At 43.1% G+C, this 17,404-nt stretch overlaps 2 protein-coding genes across 3 annotated transcripts in view; one reads left to right on the forward strand and one right to left on the reverse strand.

Annotated features, from left to right (window-relative positions):
- GLP2R (glucagon like peptide 2 receptor) overlaps positions 1-17,404 on the forward strand; it is a 110,727-nt gene that overhangs the window by 80,192 nt on the left and 13,131 nt on the right. The window contains exons 9-11 of the mRNA XM_014573579.3: positions 485-554; positions 10,237-10,325; positions 17,107-17,245. Of these exons, the coding sequence (XP_014429065.1) occupies positions 485-554; positions 10,237-10,325; positions 17,107-17,245 (298 nt within the window). The remainder of the gene's footprint in view (positions 1-484; positions 555-10,236; positions 10,326-17,106; positions 17,246-17,404) is intronic.
- GAS7 (growth arrest specific 7) overlaps positions 1-17,404 on the reverse strand; it is a 239,840-nt gene that overhangs the window by 9,573 nt on the left and 212,863 nt on the right. The window lies entirely within an intron of this gene.

Below are 17,404 nucleotides of genomic sequence, written 5' to 3' on the forward strand. Positions count from 1 at the left end.
ATCGGAGAACTGGGCCTGTGCTCCACCTCAGGGTACAGCTTGGGCCTTGGGACTGCAGTTGTCACCGACTTGTCTCACTATGTGGAGGGGCAGGACAGGCTTTTGCAATCCAGGAAGTGCCCATTTTTTACAGAGGATGCCATTTCGCTATGTTAGCAAATTGGCTGCCAGTCTCTGCATAAGCTCAGCCACCTGACAGTGGTTTGAGAGCTGTTCATGGGGCTTCCCAAGGGTGTGTTTTGGTGAGGGGTGCTTCTGAAGCCTGCAGCATATGGCATTTTATCCCAAGAGCGTGAAGCAACAGACTCCTAAAATTGTAATTATTGAAAGTATCTTCTCTCAAATTGATTCTGTTGTTTTTAAGGAATAGCAAATAAAAATATTGATGCTTGTAAAATACCCTTTAATCTTTCAATATGATTGCTGTGTTAAAATTCTCAGATTTGTTTTGAGGAATCTAATTATATTTTAAATTAATCTTTAGGTGCTGGGCAACACATGACAATGAGGGAATCTGGTGGATCATCCGAGGGCCAATGTTATTTTCCATTGCAGTAAGGATTATTTTTTGTGTTTATATATTATACAGGTATGACTGTCTATTTTTATCTTTCGAAGAAATTTTATTCTGGCTGAGATGATTATGAGAGCCAAGGTGCACTTCAGGTAAAGGCACAGTCCCTCTCCAGAGAATCTACAACATGAAATGAGAATGATAAATACAAAAGTCGAGCAAGGGACAAGTACTAAAATACTAATGTCCAGTAGGACATGTGAACTTGAAGAGTCAGTGAAATCAGCTGCTTTTCATTTCATTGTTTATTTGGGGTGGGGGATGGGTTCTTTCTACAAATTCATCACTAACTTTGCAGAAGTTCTGAGAAAGGACCGAGTCAATCTAGACAGTTCTTAACAGGTGTTTGTCTGGCTTGTCCCTAAAAGCTTCCAATGAAAGTAACACAACACAAGTACTACCTTCCAGGTGTTGCTTTCTCTGTGTGGATCAGTTAGCGGTACACATCAACCCCTGAATCATCCAAGTCTCCTTCTGGGCTGCTCACCCCCGATCCAATGTAGACTCATCACATGGACATAAAGAATTAGAAGCTTCAAGGAGTAGCCGAGTTAGTCTGTTCAGGATAAACTTAAAAAACAACAAATGGTCTGGTAGTACTTTATAGATAAACAAAACATGTAGATGGTATCATGAGCTTTCGTGAGCATAGCTCACGTCTTCAGATGACCAGAGTTTGAGTCATCTGAAGAAGTGGGCTGTGCCCACAAAAGCTCATGATACCATCTGCTGTTGTTTGTCCATCGAGGTCGATGAGGACCACCCAGTGTCATCAGTTTAGTTGGGGGTAGGTTCGGAGATGGCTGATTAGTCCAATCCGAGCCCGAAATTGATGGTTACAGTGGGGACATGAAAGATCGGACTGCCGACCGGAGGAAGAGAAGATACCATCCCTAGACTTGCGAAGAAGACGTTTCTCCGCAGCATAACGCAGTCTCTTTTGTTCGTGGGCTATTGCACCATCATATATTCGTCTGCGCCAGGCGGAACGATCATCAGCAATACTCTCCCAATTTCCAGGATCTATGTTACAGTTCTTAAGGGAGGCCTTAAGGGTGTCTTTGAATCTCTTCTTTTGACCTCCAAGAGATCGCTTGCCGTGTTGTAATTCACCACAGAGCATCTTCTTGGGCAATCGATCATCGGACATGCGCACAACATGGCCAGCCCCTCTGAGTTGTGCCTTGCAAAGCATGGTGTGAATGCTTGTCATATTAGCCCGTAGAAGAACATCAGTATCTGGAACTTTATACTGCCATCTTATCTTCAGCAGTTTCCGTAGACAGTTCAGGTGGAAGTGATTCAGCTTTTTCGCATGACGACTGTATACAGTCCAGGTCTCACAAGCATAGAGGAGGGTGGGCAAGACGACCGCTGAATAGACTTTTAGGTTGGTCTCAGTCTTAATGCCTCTTTGATTCCAACATTAAGTTTAAGCCTTCCAAAAGCTGCACTGGCTCTAGCGATTCTAGTATTCATCTCCTCGTCAATGTTGGCTGCCTTCGATAGAGTGCTGCCAAGATATGTAAATCTGTCCACATTATCGAGTTTCTGGCCATTGACAATGATGGATGGCTCAGTGTAGTCACAGCCAGGAGTGGGCTGATGCAGAACCTTGGTTTTTTTGGTGGAGATCGTGAGGCCGAAGCTCATGCACGCTGCGGAGAATAGGTTCATGCAGTGTTGCATGCCTGCTTGCGTACCTAAGTTGAGGGCATAGTCATCTGCAAATAGAAAGTCACGAATGGTCTCGACCTGAACCTTGGTTTTGGTCTGAAGCCTCCTCAAGTTAAATAGCCTTCCATCAAAATGGTAGCGCAAGTCGATCCTAATATTATTTTCTCTAAAGGCATCAATCAGCACAGCAGAGAACATAAGGCTGAAGAGACTGGGGGCCAGGACACATCCCTGTTTCATACCGTTTGTGACTGCGAATGACTCTGAATAATTGCCACAATCTTGGGCTCTGGCAAGCATACCATCATGGAACTGCTTCACCATTTCAATGAAGGTGTCTGGGCATCCAAATTTGGCCATAATCTTCCAGAGGCCCTCATGACTGACAGAGTCAAATGCTTTAGTTAGATCCACAAAGACAATGTGGAGCTGGACATTCTGTTCTTGACACTTTTCTTGTAGTTGTCTGGCGGCAAATATCATGTCAGTAGTACCTCGTCCCTTCCTGAAGCCACACTGACTTTCCGGCAAGAGACCTTGGTCAAGGTGCTGTGTGAGTCTGCTTAAAAGTATTCTGGCAAGGACCTTTCCTGCAACACAGAGCAGAGTGATTCCTCTGTAGTTGTCACAAGGGTGGCGATTTCCCTTGCGCTAGTATAGATTAAGAATAGTCGCATCTTTGAAGTCTTGAGGAACGCGTTTCTGTTTCCTCATCTCACAGAACATTTCAGTAAGCCTCTTAATTAACTTGGGTCCACCAGATTTATAAATTTCAGCTGGAATAGAATTAGCTCCAGGAACTTTACTGTTGGAGAGCAATTCAGTGGCCTTTCGAGTTTCCAGTACTGTTGGAGGATCAGCCAGGCTTTTGTTGATCTCCACCTGAGGTAGGCAGCTTATTGCCTCCTTGTTGATAGAAGAGGGCCTGTTAAGGACATCAGCAAAGTGCTCTGCCCAGCGATTAAGGATCTTCTCCTTATCAGTGACCAATAGGAAGTGGGAAGCATATGGCCACATTTCTCAATCCAAGCAGGAAGGGGCATGAGCGAGACACCCTACAATGCAGAGCCAAGATAAAGGAATTCTGGCAATTGTACCCTAAGGTGAAGGAGGCAAACCACTGGTTTGGTGCTGCACCCAAGACATACCATTTTTATAAAGAACTGGATGCAATCATGGGTGGGGACCCCATATCCACAGGCAAGGACCCTGTACATACTTTCCATAGCACAGAGGCAGCAGAAACAGATTTAACCCGGAGGACGAATTTCTTGATGAAGAAGTAGAAATGGACAAGGAGGAGAGGCTCACTGTCAGGCCACCCTCTACAGCAGGCAGCAAAGAACTGCTCTGAAGTCCCAAGGCTCAGGCTGAGTATCAGCAGCAGCTGGATGTGGAGCATGAAGCAAAGGAAGAGCTGCAGGGTTAAGCTGCTCTGTTGCAACAGGGCAAGGCGGACACAGGGCAATAGGAGTCTGTGATTCTGTGAGCTGACTAAGCCCTGCCTTGGTCACTATTATGTCCCAACAGGGCTTTGATGAACACATCTATCTATAGCATCTTGCAGGGAGATGCTGTTGAAGCCTTTCCTGAAGTACTTATTTTCTCATGGAGATTCCATGGCAGGTCTGCTGTTTCACCATCCCCATGTTATGACACTCAAACCATCCTTCCATCTGTGCTGCTGGTACCAAGGCAACACAGAGTTGTGCTGCATAAGGAGCAGGGTGCCCCGCTTGCATCCAGAAGCAGAGCCCAGGTTTGCCTGCTAACCTTCAGTAGGGAAACACCAGCGGGTTTGAACTAGGGAGGATAATGAGGGCAACCAAAACTGCAAATGAAATGAGGGATTTAAATATCCCGCACTTCATTAGCATGCTCCCGGGCGGTCGCCATTTTGGAAACTGACTAGCCTGGAATAACTGTCCGCGTCTACACGCAGCAGTGAAAGGGAAGTTCAAAGTAAACTCCTAACTCAAATTAGCTCATTCCATGTTCCAGCAGGACCCGGTACTGTCTAGACCATCCCTGATAGATGTCTATCTAACCTGCTCTTAAATATCTCCAGAGATGGAGATTCTATAACCTCCCTAGGCAATTTATTCCAGTGTTTAACCACCATGACAGATGGGAAGTTTTTCCTAATCTCCAGCCTAAACCTCCCTTGCTGCAGTTTAAGACCATTGCTTTTTGTCCTATCTGCCGAGAACAAGGAGAACAATTTTTCTCTCTCCTTCCTGTGACATCCTTTTAAATACCTGAAAACCGCCATCATGTCCCCTCTCAGTCTTCTCCGTTCCAAACTAAACAAGCCCAATTTTTTCAGTCTTCCTTCATAGGTCATGTTCTCTAGACCTTTAACCATTCTTGTTGCTCTTCTCTGGACCTTCTCCAATTTCTCCCTGTCTTTCTTGAGATGTGGTGCTCAGAACTGGACACAATACTCCAACTGAGGCCTAATCAGCGCAGAGAAGAGCAGAAGAATGATTTCTCGTACCTCACTCACACCACTCCTGTTAATACATCCCAGAATCATATTTGCTTTTTTTGCAATAGCATCACACTGTTGACTCATATTTAGCTTGTGGTCCACTTAAGACTCCTTAAATCCCTTTCATCAGTACTCCTTCCTAGACAATCACTTCCTATTTTGTGTGTGAAACTGTGTTCCTTCCTAAGTGGAGCACTTTGCATTTGTCTGTATTCATCCTATTTACCTCAGACCATTTCTTCTGTTTCTTCAGATAATTTTGAATTATGACCCTACGCTCCAAAGGAATTGCAACTTCTCCCAGCTTGGTATCATCTGCAAACTTCATAAGCGTATTTTCTATGCCAATATCTACATCATTTATGAAGATACTGAAACAAACTGGTCTCAAAACAGACACCTGTGGAACCCCACTTGTTGTGCCCTTGAAGCAGGAATGTGAACCATTAATAACACCTCTCTGATCATGATTATCCAGCCAGTTATGCACTCACCTTATAGTAGCCCCATCTATATCGCATTTGCCTAATTTATTGATTAGAAGATCATGCAAGACCATATGAAATGCCTCACCAAAGTCTAGGTATACCAGGTCCACTGCTTCTCCCTTATTCACAAGACTCGTTATCCTATCAAAGAAAGCTATCTAATTGGTTTGACTTGATTTGTTCTTTACAGATCCATGCTGGCTGTTACCTAACACCCTATTATCTTCCAGGTGTTTGCAAATGAATTACTTAATTCATTAACTATTTCACTAGGAGGGTGGTGTTTGCTTAATTACTTGTGCCATTATATTTCCTGGCACAGAAGTTTTCTGGGTTGTTCTTATTTCCCTTTTTATAGATGGGCACTAGATTTGCCCTTTTCCACTCTTCTGGAATCTCTCCTATCTTCCATGATTTTTCAAAGATGATAAAGGTTCAGATACCTCCACTATCAGCTCGTTGAGTATTCTAGGATGCATTTCATCAGGCCCTGTGACTTGCAGAATCTAACTTTTCTAAAGGTATGTCTACACTAGCCCCCTAGTTCGAACTAGGGAGGCTAATGTAGGCATTCGACATTGCAAATGAACCTCGGGATTTAAATATCCCGGGCTTTATTTGCAACTTCCCATCCAGGCGCCATTTTTAAATCCCCCTAGTCCGAACTAACTGCCCGCGGCTACACGCGGCAGTTAAACGTTAATTTGAACTAAGTCCTTAGTTCGAATTAACTGTTACACCTCGTGGATAGAAAGCTGGCTAGATTGTCGGGCCCAACAGGCAGTCAACAGGATGTCTGGTCGGCGATTGGTTTCAAGTGGAGTGCCCTAAGGATAAGTTCTAGGGCTGGTTTTGCTCAACAGCTTTATTAATGACCTGGATGAGGGGATGGATTGCTTTCTCAGTAAGTTTGAAGATGACACTAAGCTAGGGGGAAAGGTAGATAGGTTGGAGGGCAGGAATAGGGTCCAGGGTGACCTAGACAAATTAGAGGATTGGGCCAAAAGAAATCTGATGAGGTTTAACAAAGACAAGTGCAGAGTCCTGCACTTGGGCCAGAAGAATCCCAAGCATTGTTACTGGCTGAGGACCGACTAACTAAGTAGCAGTTCAGCAGAAAGGACCTGGGGATTATAGTGGATGAGAAGCTGGATATGAATCAACAGTGTGCCCTTCTAGCCAAGAAGGCTAATGGCATATTAGAGTGCCTTAGGAAGAGCATTGCCAGCAGATACAGAGATGTGGTTATTCCCCTTTATTCAGCACTGTTGAAGCCACATCTGCAGTATTCTGTCCAATTCTGGGGTCTCCACTACAGAAAGAATGTGGATGTGTTGGAGAGGGTCCAGCAGAGGGCAATCAAAATGATTAGGGGACTGGAACACATGATCTATGAGAAGAGGCTGAGGGATCTGTGCTTATTTGGTCTGCAGAAGAGAAGAGTGAGGGGGGATTTGATAGCAGCCTTCAACTCCCTGAAGGGAGGTTCCAAAGAGGATGGAGAGAGGCTGTTCTCAGTGGTGACGGATGACAGAACAAGGAGCAATGGCCTCAAGTTACAGTGGGGGAGGTCTAGGTTGGATATTAGGAAAAACTATTTCACTAGGAGGGTGGTGAAGCACTGGGATGGGTTCCCTAGGCAAGTGGTGGAATCTCCATCTCTAGAGGTTTTAAAGTCCCAGCTTGACAAAGCCCTGGCTGGGATGATTTAGTTGGGATTGGTCCTGCCTTGGGCAGGCGGCTGGACTCAATGACCTCCTGAGGTCTCTTCCCGCCCAAGGATTCCATGATTCTAAAGTTTGGAGGATTATTGTGGATTATTCAACTGAACATAAGCTCCCAACGTGACTTTGTGGCCAAAAAAAGGGCCAATGTGATCATGGGATATATAAACACAAACATCTTTTAAAAAAGCAGAGAGGCTTTATTGCATATTTGGCCTAGGGATAGTGGAGCATGGGAAGTCTCCTCCCCCACCAGGGGCATGGGCACCTAGAGGGAGCGTGGGGAGGAGGGCAAAGGCACTCCCTCCCCCCCAGACCAATCACTGTCTAGAAGTGGGGAACCCAGATGTATCTTGACCCCACCCCTTCCACTTGATACCCCGCCTTTTCCACTTGATGTCCCACCCCTTCCTGTGCACCCTGGGGCCACTTCAAAAATTTCCAAAGTGGCCCCCAGCAAAACAATTATTGCCCACCCCTGTTATAAACTCAAGGAGCTCAACTTATTTATCTTGACAAAGAGAACATTAAGTTGTGACTTGATTAGTCTATAATTAAGTCACTTCTATATGGGGAACAAATAGGCAATAACAGGCTCTTCAATCTGCCAGAGAAAGAGTTACCACGATCCAATGGCTGAAAGCTGAAGTTAGAGAAATTCAGACTGGAAACAAGGCTTAAATTGTAATGGTTAGAATAATTAACTAGTGGAACAATGTATCAAGGGGTCATGGAGGATTCTACATCAAAGACAATGTACATGTCAGGTTTGGATGTGTTTCTAAAAGATCTGCTTTTGGAATCATTAGGAGGAATTTCTATGACTTGTGTTATGCGGGGGGCCAAATTAGATTATCATCATATCTCTTGTGGCCTTGGTATTTGTGAATCAATCCTGTATTGTCAATGCCCCCCTTGTCCAGGGCTTAGGACACAAAGAAATGGAGAAGGGAGAGGAGTCAGCCTGACTGGATTCTAGAGGAGTGAGGAATGAGGAAGTGGGATAAGGTAGGTGGGAAGGGTAGATAGGCTGGATAGAAGGGAAGAAGGAAGAGGGACAGGAGCCAGGGATAAAGGTGGATAACAGATGGAGACAGACTTGGGATGGATGAAACCTGGGGGAGGGCAGCAGGAGCCAAGTTGGGAGATGTGGATAGAAACAAAGGGAGGGAGCCAAGAGCAGGGATGCGGGATGGATAATGACACAGAGGGGTAAGAATACATTGAGAGTTCCAGGACAGAAAGATCTACTCCCATCCAAATCCTGGAACTGAAGCCAGATGTCTTGTGTGTCTAGATCCCTCTGATATCAACAAACAGCTGTGAAACCCACTGACAAATCATAATGTTTCCTCACCATGTAGTGGCTGGTCCACACGAAGGGTGATAACCTGCTGCTACAAATATGAGCTATGCTGTTAGCTCAAGTGGCAGTGCTCAGAAAGTGGATCCAAACATTCCAAACTTGCTGTTTAGTCAGATAGGAAGGGGATTTGTTCATGAGGGAACTTCCAACAAAACATTTTTGCTCTTTTTGTTTAAAATTTCTGAGGACTTTGCTGATGAAACATTTATAATTTCTGTGGAAAGGACTTTTTGCAAAACAAAAATTGTTAAAAAATGTCCAGTCAAAAAAGTTTTTTTAACGAACCCTACTGCTGCTGAATCATGTGTATGTCAATATTGCTCCACATCATGGAATTTTTGTCTCTTCAATTTGTTTTTTTTAAAAACACACATAAAACTGTGGTAAAGAAACATTATGGTTACAAACTCAAGTACATAAAGCTAGAAAATTCTAGAAGTAGGGTTGTTCCGTGCTATCTTTAATTACATGATCACACAAGTTTTCCTGGGAGCCCTGTCTCATTCAGTGAACAGGATAGCTCTGGTATGGGGATGGATCAGAGCAATGCAGGGACAGAAGCTGTTGTACATAGGACTCCTGTCTCACCCGTTGCAAAAGTTGGAAGTTGGGTGGTGAATGAAGTAGACATTTGCAGGAAGAGACAGAATGGTTTGCTGATTAAAGCAGTTGAATGCCACCCTGGAGAATTGTATTCCACTCCTGCCTTTACCACAGAGTTCCTATGTGGTGCTAGTAAGTTTTTTTAAAGCAACATTTTCACAACTAGCCACTTACTGACTGTTTCTTTTTCTGGGTTCACTGAGAACTATGGACAGATTTGCCCAAGTGCTGGATCTTCTCAACAGCAGTTGAAATCAGTGGGAGCTGTGCTTTAAACATACAACTTACTATATAATGCTAAGGACTCTAATAACTCAGATTTGTCTCTCTCAAGTAAGGCACCCAATATTAGTGGAGAGCTGACAATTTTGGTATTAATCCCTCTGTTCCTCAGTTTCCCACAAGTGAAATTGGGATAAAACCACCTACTCATTTCAAAGGGGTGATGTGACGATAAATTCATTAATGTTTGTGAAGCACTCAGACAGTATGATGATGACTAATCAGTAAAAACTCCCTGAAGTTATCAATACATTTGTACTGAATTCAGGATTTGTATGGTGTGTTCTAAATGAGGCCTGGGACCACACATTGCTAGATGATGCTAAAAGGAAATATTGAATAACTGCCCATTCACTGGATGAGACAGGGGTCATGCAGAAAAAGTAAAATGTGATCATATATTTAAAGACTGTCTCATAATGCAGATACAGAAGGGAGCAGAATGAAGGTTGCACAGGGATTGTGTCTCATGAAACCAAACTGAAAACAGACAGAACCACCAAAACAAGAGCAGTCTTCACAATTGACATAATAAGTGAATATTGAAAGAGACTGAAACAAAATGAGCCAGAAAAACAGGATGAATCTGGACTAGGACTGCTTCTCAACAAACCTTACAGAAATAGAGATAAAACTGAGAAATTTGGAGTAGTATTCTGTTTTGGCACAGCTAAATCAATGCTTAAGATTTAAAAACTAGAAGAAAATCTTGATGTAATTCCCATTTTTTAAAAATTGCTAAAAAAAATTAAATGGAAAAATTTTACAAATCCCTTTAAGAAATCTGAAATAAAATTTAATAAAAATAACATTGTATTTTTGAAAAATACAATCATTTAAATAAGTCATTTACATTTTCCTTTTATTCCCCTTCCTCCCCACCCCTCCATCCCCCAAAAAACTTAATTAAGTTAAGGACTTGAGCAATGCTGGGTAAATCTGCTACTGTTATATATGCCTGTGTATCTGATATTACTGTATAGTGACATTTGCTGTAACTAATCGATATATATATATTTTTTTCTTTTAAGGTTAATTTCTGCATCTTCCTAAAAATTCTAAAGTTGTTAATTTCCAAACTCAAAGCCCAGCAAATGAACTTTCATGATTACAAATACAGGTATGTGATAAACATCAAAGTAGTCTAGTCTTTTGTATTTCCATTGTGTCTTTCTTTCCAAAAGTTCCTAAAGTGCTTTGCAGGATATAAAATTATATTCATCCACAAAAGTGTTAAGATATGGCAGCCATTCTGATCATGTAACACAAATGTCTTAGGAGAGGAAGAGAAAAATAGTACCTTGTTATCTAAAATTATAAAAGAAGCACCAGAGGGGTAGCCAAGTTAGTCTGTAACAGGAAAAACTTAAAAAACAACAAATAGTCTAGTAGCACCTTAAAGACTAAATAATTACAAGAGTCTGATAAGAACCATTAGTTTGCACTTGGAAAGGAAGATGAGCAACACCAGATTCCACACAGACATCAAGAACAATTAGCACCTTCATTGTTTGGTTGGTTGGCTAAGTCATTAAGATGTGGAAGATAATGTATGAGCCATCCAATATCCTGATTCATACTATTTGCATAAGAATGAAACTTGTGAATGAAGTTAAGTTCCAACCCTTCTCTGTGTATTTGGCTTGTAGAATTGGACTGAAACAAAAGATCCATTAATGAGTGTCCAGGAAGATTAAAGTGTTCTTCAACAGGTTTTGTGTGTTGTCTTTTCAGATATCTGATTTGTGTCCATTAATTTTTTCGGGTTGAGACTGTCCAGCTTGGTCAATATGCATGACAGTGGGGCATTGCTGGTATTTGATGGCATAGATCACATTAGTGGATATGCAGTTAAATAAGGCTCTGATTTGATGTCTGATGTGGTTGGGTCCAGTGATGAAATTGCTTGTGTAGATGTGTGGGCAGAGTTGGCATTGGGGCTGATTGCAGGGGTAGGTTCCTGGATGATTAAGATGGAGGTGTTTTGTGTGGTTACTGGAAAGAACTTGTTTGAGGTTAGGAGGTTGTCTGTAAGGGTACATCTACACTTGTACCCTAGTTCGAACTAGGGATGCAAATGTAGGCGACTGAAATTGCTAGTGAAGTGGGGATTGAAATATCTTGTGCTTCATTAGTATAATCTCGCCAGCATATTACTTCAATCAACAGCGGTTCCGAAAGTGAAAGTGAGTGCCGGGACGCGTTAGTTCGAACCAAACCCCTTGGTTCAAACTAACATTACTCATTCATTTCCTAAAATATGAGGAAAAACGGCTCTTTCGCAAGAGGGAGTTTTTGCACAAAACAGAGCTGTGTAGATGTGCAAAAATGGCCCCTAATTATGCAAATGAAGTGCAGCAATATGCTATTCAATGCTACATTTGTATAGGTTTTGCGCAAGAGGGAAGCAGTATATAGAAAAGTTATAGAAAAGGACAATGGAAATGATTAGGGGTATGGAAAATCTTCCATATGAGGAGACATTAATAAGATTGGGACTTTCCAGCTTGGAAAAGAGATGACTAACTGGAGATGTGACAGAGGTCTATAAAACCATGACTGTTGTGGAGAAAGTAGCTAAAGAAGTGCAAGTTACTCCAAATAATACAGGAAATAGGGGTCATCAAATTATATTAACAGGCAGTAGGTTTAAAAAAAATAAAAGGAAATATTTCTTTACACAATTCGCAGTCAACCTATGGTACTGTTTGCCAAAGGATGCTGTGAAGAGCAAGATTATAACAGGGTTCAGAAAGGAACTAGTCACATTCAGAGAGGATAGATCTATCAATGGCCATTAGACAGGAAGGTTAGGGATGGTGTCCCTAGTCCGTCTTTGTTAGAAGTGAGGAATGAGTCATAGAGGAGGGATCACTTAGTGATTGCCTGTTCTGTTCATTCCCTCTTGGGTACCTGGAATTGCTTGGTTACTGGGCTAGATGGACCTTTGGTCTGACCCAGTATGGCCCTTCTTATGATAAATAATAAAAATAATTCCTCGCATCCAGCCCAGAAAAAGCCTGGGAAGAAAGGAAGAACTCAATAAGCAAAAGAAAAGACTTAGTTGTATTTAACAGAATAGAAACGATTCCCCTCATAGGCTGTGTCTAGACTGGCAGGTTTTTCCACAAAAGTAGTTGCTTTTGCGGAAAAACTTGCCAGCTGTCTACACTGGCCGCTTGAATTTCCGCAAGAACACTGACGATCTCATGTAAGAAATCAGTGCTTCTGGCGGAAATATTATGTTGCTCCCGTTCGGGCAAAAGTCCTTTTGCGCAAAAGGGCCAGTGTAGACAGCTCAGATTTGTTTTGCGCAAAATGGCGATCGGGGCTTTTTTGCGCAAAAGCGCATCTAGATTGGCATGGACGCTTTTCCACAAAAAGTGCTTTTGCGGAAAAGTGTCCGTGCCAATCTAGACGCTCTGTTCCGCAAATGCTTTTAACAGAAAAACTTTTCCATTAAAACCATTTGCGGAAAATCATGCCAGTCTAGACATAGCCATTTGTATGTGTAATGAGTTCAGACCTTTGTTCTGAGTAGTGCACTGTTCATAAACCAGACTTGTAATTCTTTATGATTCTTTATGGTGCTTCGTTATTAGAGGATTAGGATTCATTAAGGACATATCAGCTGTGTCTAAATGCTGCCTGTCTACACTGGCGGGGAGTTCTTGCACAAGAACACTGAAGTTCTAATGTGTGAAATCAGTGCTTCTTGCGCAAGAACTATGATGCTCCCGCTCAGGAAAAAAACCCCTCTTGCACAACTGTTCTTGCGCAAGAGGCCAGTGTAGACAGGTGACATGAATTTCTTGCGCAAGAAGGCCCTATGGTTAAAATGGCCATCGGAGTTTTCTTGCGCAAGAAAGCATCTACACTGGCAGGGATGTTTTTGCGCAAAAGCACATATCATGCGCAAATGCACATGCCAGTGTAGACGCTCTCTTATGCAAATACTTTAACGCAAAAACTCTTGTGTTAAAAGTATTTGCACAAAATCTTGCCAATGTAGACGTAGTCATCCTGTTTCCTTTACTCATTTAAGTAGTACTTTATAAATAGCCTAACTAAAGTCAGTAGAGCTCTTTCTAGAGCTTCAGTAATAAGGCAGGAAGAATCCAGCCCCAAATATTTTGGATTAATAGTTTTCAAACTACAAGTTGTTCCCAAGCTATTCTCTTCAGTAATTCATTGTCATCTGTGTTGTGTGCAGGAAATTACTAAAGTGCAGGAGATTACTTCTGCTCCCCGATTGGATCACAGACATTTAAAGCTTCACTATTAAGTGACGCCCAGTATGACCATCAGAGCTTTCTTTCTCAAGAGAGGGTCCACACTGCCATGGATGCTCTTGTGCAAAAGCACATGACAGTGTGGACGTGTTCTTGTGCAAGAACCCGCCAGTGTAGACATAGTTCTTGATACTGAACCTGGTCCTGGCTCCTGCTAGCACTAGCTGGCAGAAGGGTTACAGATCAAACTTTGGAATAGGGTTGTGCAAAGGAAAAGCAGTGATGTATCCTGACTTGTTGCACTTGTGCTATCAGGCCGGGACTGGGGGTATATAGCCAGTGAGATTGCAAGTATAGCCAAAGGAATGTGAAAGCACATGGCCAGTTGCGATAGTTCAGCAACAAAAAAGGATTTTCCCATGGAAAAGGCATGAAGCCCGAAAGGAGAACAAGAAAACGGCACTTTTTGTGTGCAAACTTGGCGAGTGTGACAACTGCAGCTCATGGATGTTGTGACACAGGGGTGGACAATAATTTTTGAAGAGGGGCCACTTCACAAATTTTGAAAGTGGCAGCAGGCCAACCAGGAAGGAGCGGGGCCACGGGTGGAAAGGGCAGAGTTGAGAGCTACTCTGCTGGGAGCTTTCCTTGGCCTGGGGTCCCTGCCCCCTGACATCTGGCCAATGGAAGGGAGCAAAGGGGAGGGTGCCAAGGGATAGCCTTCTCCCAGAGTTGTCTGGGGTGGAGGCTTAGATTTCATATAACAGGGCTCACAGCTCCTGGCCCCCCTTGCTAATCTGTTGTCTGGCAGCTGCCCAGGAGGTACAAGTTCTTTGAACAGAAGGAGTTGAAAGGGCTCACATTTCCAGGCAGCTCCCAGGCAACGGGCCAGGGTGGCCGAGCTGTGAGCTCTTTCAATTGCTTCTGTTTAAAGGGCTTGTGCCTGCTGGGTGGCAGCCAGGCAATACAGCCACCCAGCAGGCGAACCCTTTAAATAGAAGCAGTTGAAAGGGCTCATGTCTCTGGCTCCCTAGCAACATGCTACAGGTGCCGGGAGCTGCGAGCCCTTTTAAGTGCTTCTATTTAAAGGGGTGGTGCTTTCCCTGCACCTGTCAGGCAACGTGTTGCCTAGCAGACGCAGGGAATGTGAGAGCCCTTTAAATGGAAACAGCTGGAAGGGATCGCGCATCTCCAGCATTGCGAATTGAGACAACCATTAAGTGATGCCAAGTGTGACCAATTTATATCTGGATTATGCAATGACCAGATTGGGAGGAAGTTATTGATGTATCAGTGGTTGCAGTGGAGACCACCGAAAAGGATTTGTAATTTAGTGTGAATGAAGAAGCTCAGCTCCTGTACTGATGATTCGGAAGACCAAGAAAACATAAGGAATTTCTATGGGGCCATTGGGCACAAACTATGCACTTCCAGAAGGATAACAGGCCACAACAGGTTATTTTCAGAAAGTGCCAGAAGAAAGGACACATTGTGCCAGCTTCTCACACAATTTAGCAACCAGGAACACAGTATTGGTATATCCAAGACGACACCTAAGAAGAATGACCCCAAGAAAGACTGAAAGTCTGGGATTCAAAATGGAGGAAAGACCAGAGCAAACCCTACACCTGTTCTTAGAAGCTGCTGTCAGAGTTGGCATCTGGATTACGTCATTGATCAAAATAGTTCCTATGAGAATGGAGCTTGAGATTGGAGCTGCTGCTATCACCAGACTTTATCACATGTTCCCATGGTTTTGAAAACATGCAATAATCCAGGTGAAAATTCAACTAGATGTTGTTCCCAATGAGACATCTGATAGAAAGCGCAATGGTCTCAAGTTGCATTTGTGGAGGTCTAGGCTGGATGTTAGAAAAAACTATTTCATTAGGAGAGTGGCGAAGCACTGGAATACTTTGCCTAGGGAGATGGTGGAATCTCCATTCTTAGAGGTTTTTAAGGCCCACCTTGACAAAGCCCTTGGCTGGGATAATTTAGATAGAATTGTGTATCTTGATTCAATCTTCCCCTTTAGTGTAGTCCTGGACTAAGTCTGTACAGTCGATCTAAAGGCTTCAACACTGCTGAGACCCATCCAGGGGGGTCAGTATGTGTCCACCTAACATAACATCAGTTTTTTCAGTTTGCTTTCACAAAAACCCAGACAATTATATCAAAACTAATTAAGTTAATATAACATTAAGATTGCAATGTCAAATGTCCAAAAATAAGGAAATACCAGAAATAAAGGTGACTGCAATCTTAAGTTTGGCTCCTTGTGCATAACAATATCATTAGTTATATGATCATGTTTTTTCCAACGGATCTTCTTTCCTATGCAGTGCACAGGGAAAAAGCAGAGTATGTTATCATGTAAAGACCGTATAATAATGCATATGAAAAAGGAGGAACATTATTATCGGACTTCTGGCTTTGCTAATTTCGAGTGCTTAACTTTTCAACCTTAAATACAGTAAACTTCTGATAATCTGGCACCTTTAGGACCCAGGGGGTGCCAGATTATCAGATATGCCAGAGTACTGGAAGGGGGGCTATGATGGGTCTGGGGTGGGAGGGTCGGCAGTGAACTGCGCAGCATGGAGAGGTCGGCGCTGCAGGACCAATCCGGCAGCACCCCAGCTGCTCTGCCCCTGGCTTCCACAGTCAGCCGCTGGTCAGTTTCAGCAGCAGCTGACTTGGGGAAGCTGGGGGCAGAGCTGCTCCAATTGTCCGGCTGCCCGGAACACTTCCGGGTTCCAGATGGTGCCGGACCATCAGGAGTCCCGGACCACTGGATGCCAGACAACTGGAGTTTTACTGGAGTTTTCTTTTACATAGTATGTGTGTGTGGGGGGAGAAGGAACATTACTTTAACATTTATCCTGTCTGAGTACATAACTGCCAACAATGATCAAGACTCATTGTGCTGGGCACTGTACAAACATACAGAAAATAAAAGTCCTCACTATACAGAGCTAACAACCTAAAAAGGAGGTGTTTGTGCCTCCCTTGTCCAACCCCTCTGTACAGATGTCCCAGAGAGCTTTGTGTGGTGAATTCCTGGCAGGATGGAGAGTCTGACTCACTAGAGTACCCCTGTCTTCTAAAACAAGTTATTGGTCACATTTTCAAACATAGGTACTAAAGGAGCTAGGCAGGTGCCATGCCATATGCACCTAAATGAAAGTGGTCTGATTCTCTGAGTTGCTAAATGGAGTGAATGGTAAGTGTGAGTGCTCAGCACCTCGAGAAAGAGGCCACATATTTATGTGCACTTAACTGTCTAACTGTTAGAGTTTGCTAATGCTGGCCCCTGTAGCCAGTTTGCTATCCCCAATGTCTCACTACATCCCACCTCCCAGTCCCTCCTCTTCACATTATTTTTCAGCAAATATTCTTCTACTTGGTATTTGTCACTTCCCTGACTCTAATCTCACCTCTGTCTCATCGGCCTTTGCTTTCTTTTTCCTGGTGTCTTTTATTGTACATCTAATCCCTCAGACTTCGGCACTAGCTGCTCTGTGCTCCAGATCATTAGTGAAGTTCATGTATAAGTCCCAGACTGGAAGCCTCAGGGACCTGCTACTCTCCTTATTTCTCCATAGGTGGATGTTCAGCTTCACATTGAGAATGTTGAGAAACATACTATTCAAACTCTTTATTTTTAAGATTGGCGAGATCTACGCTGGTGTTAATCCCTTTACTCGGGATCCAGGAGTTTGTCTTTACCTTCTTACCTGATGAACAAGTTGAAGGATTTTCAAGACGTATAAGAGTCTTCATCCAATTAATTATGAGCTCCTTTCAAGTAAGTACTCTGTAAGAACTTTTACCCACATACACTTTTGATAGAATATATTTGTTAGTCTCTAAGATGCCCCAGGACTGCTCATTGTTCTTAAAGTTACAGACTAACATAGCTATCCCTCTGAGACATTTTACTCTGTTACAGTATATTTCCTTAAAG

The sequence above is a fragment of the Pelodiscus sinensis genome, chromosome 20 (assembly GCF_049634645.1).
Source record: "Pelodiscus sinensis isolate JC-2024 chromosome 20, ASM4963464v1, whole genome shotgun sequence".
NCBI classification, from domain to species: domain Eukaryota; kingdom Metazoa; phylum Chordata; order Testudines; family Trionychidae; genus Pelodiscus; species Pelodiscus sinensis.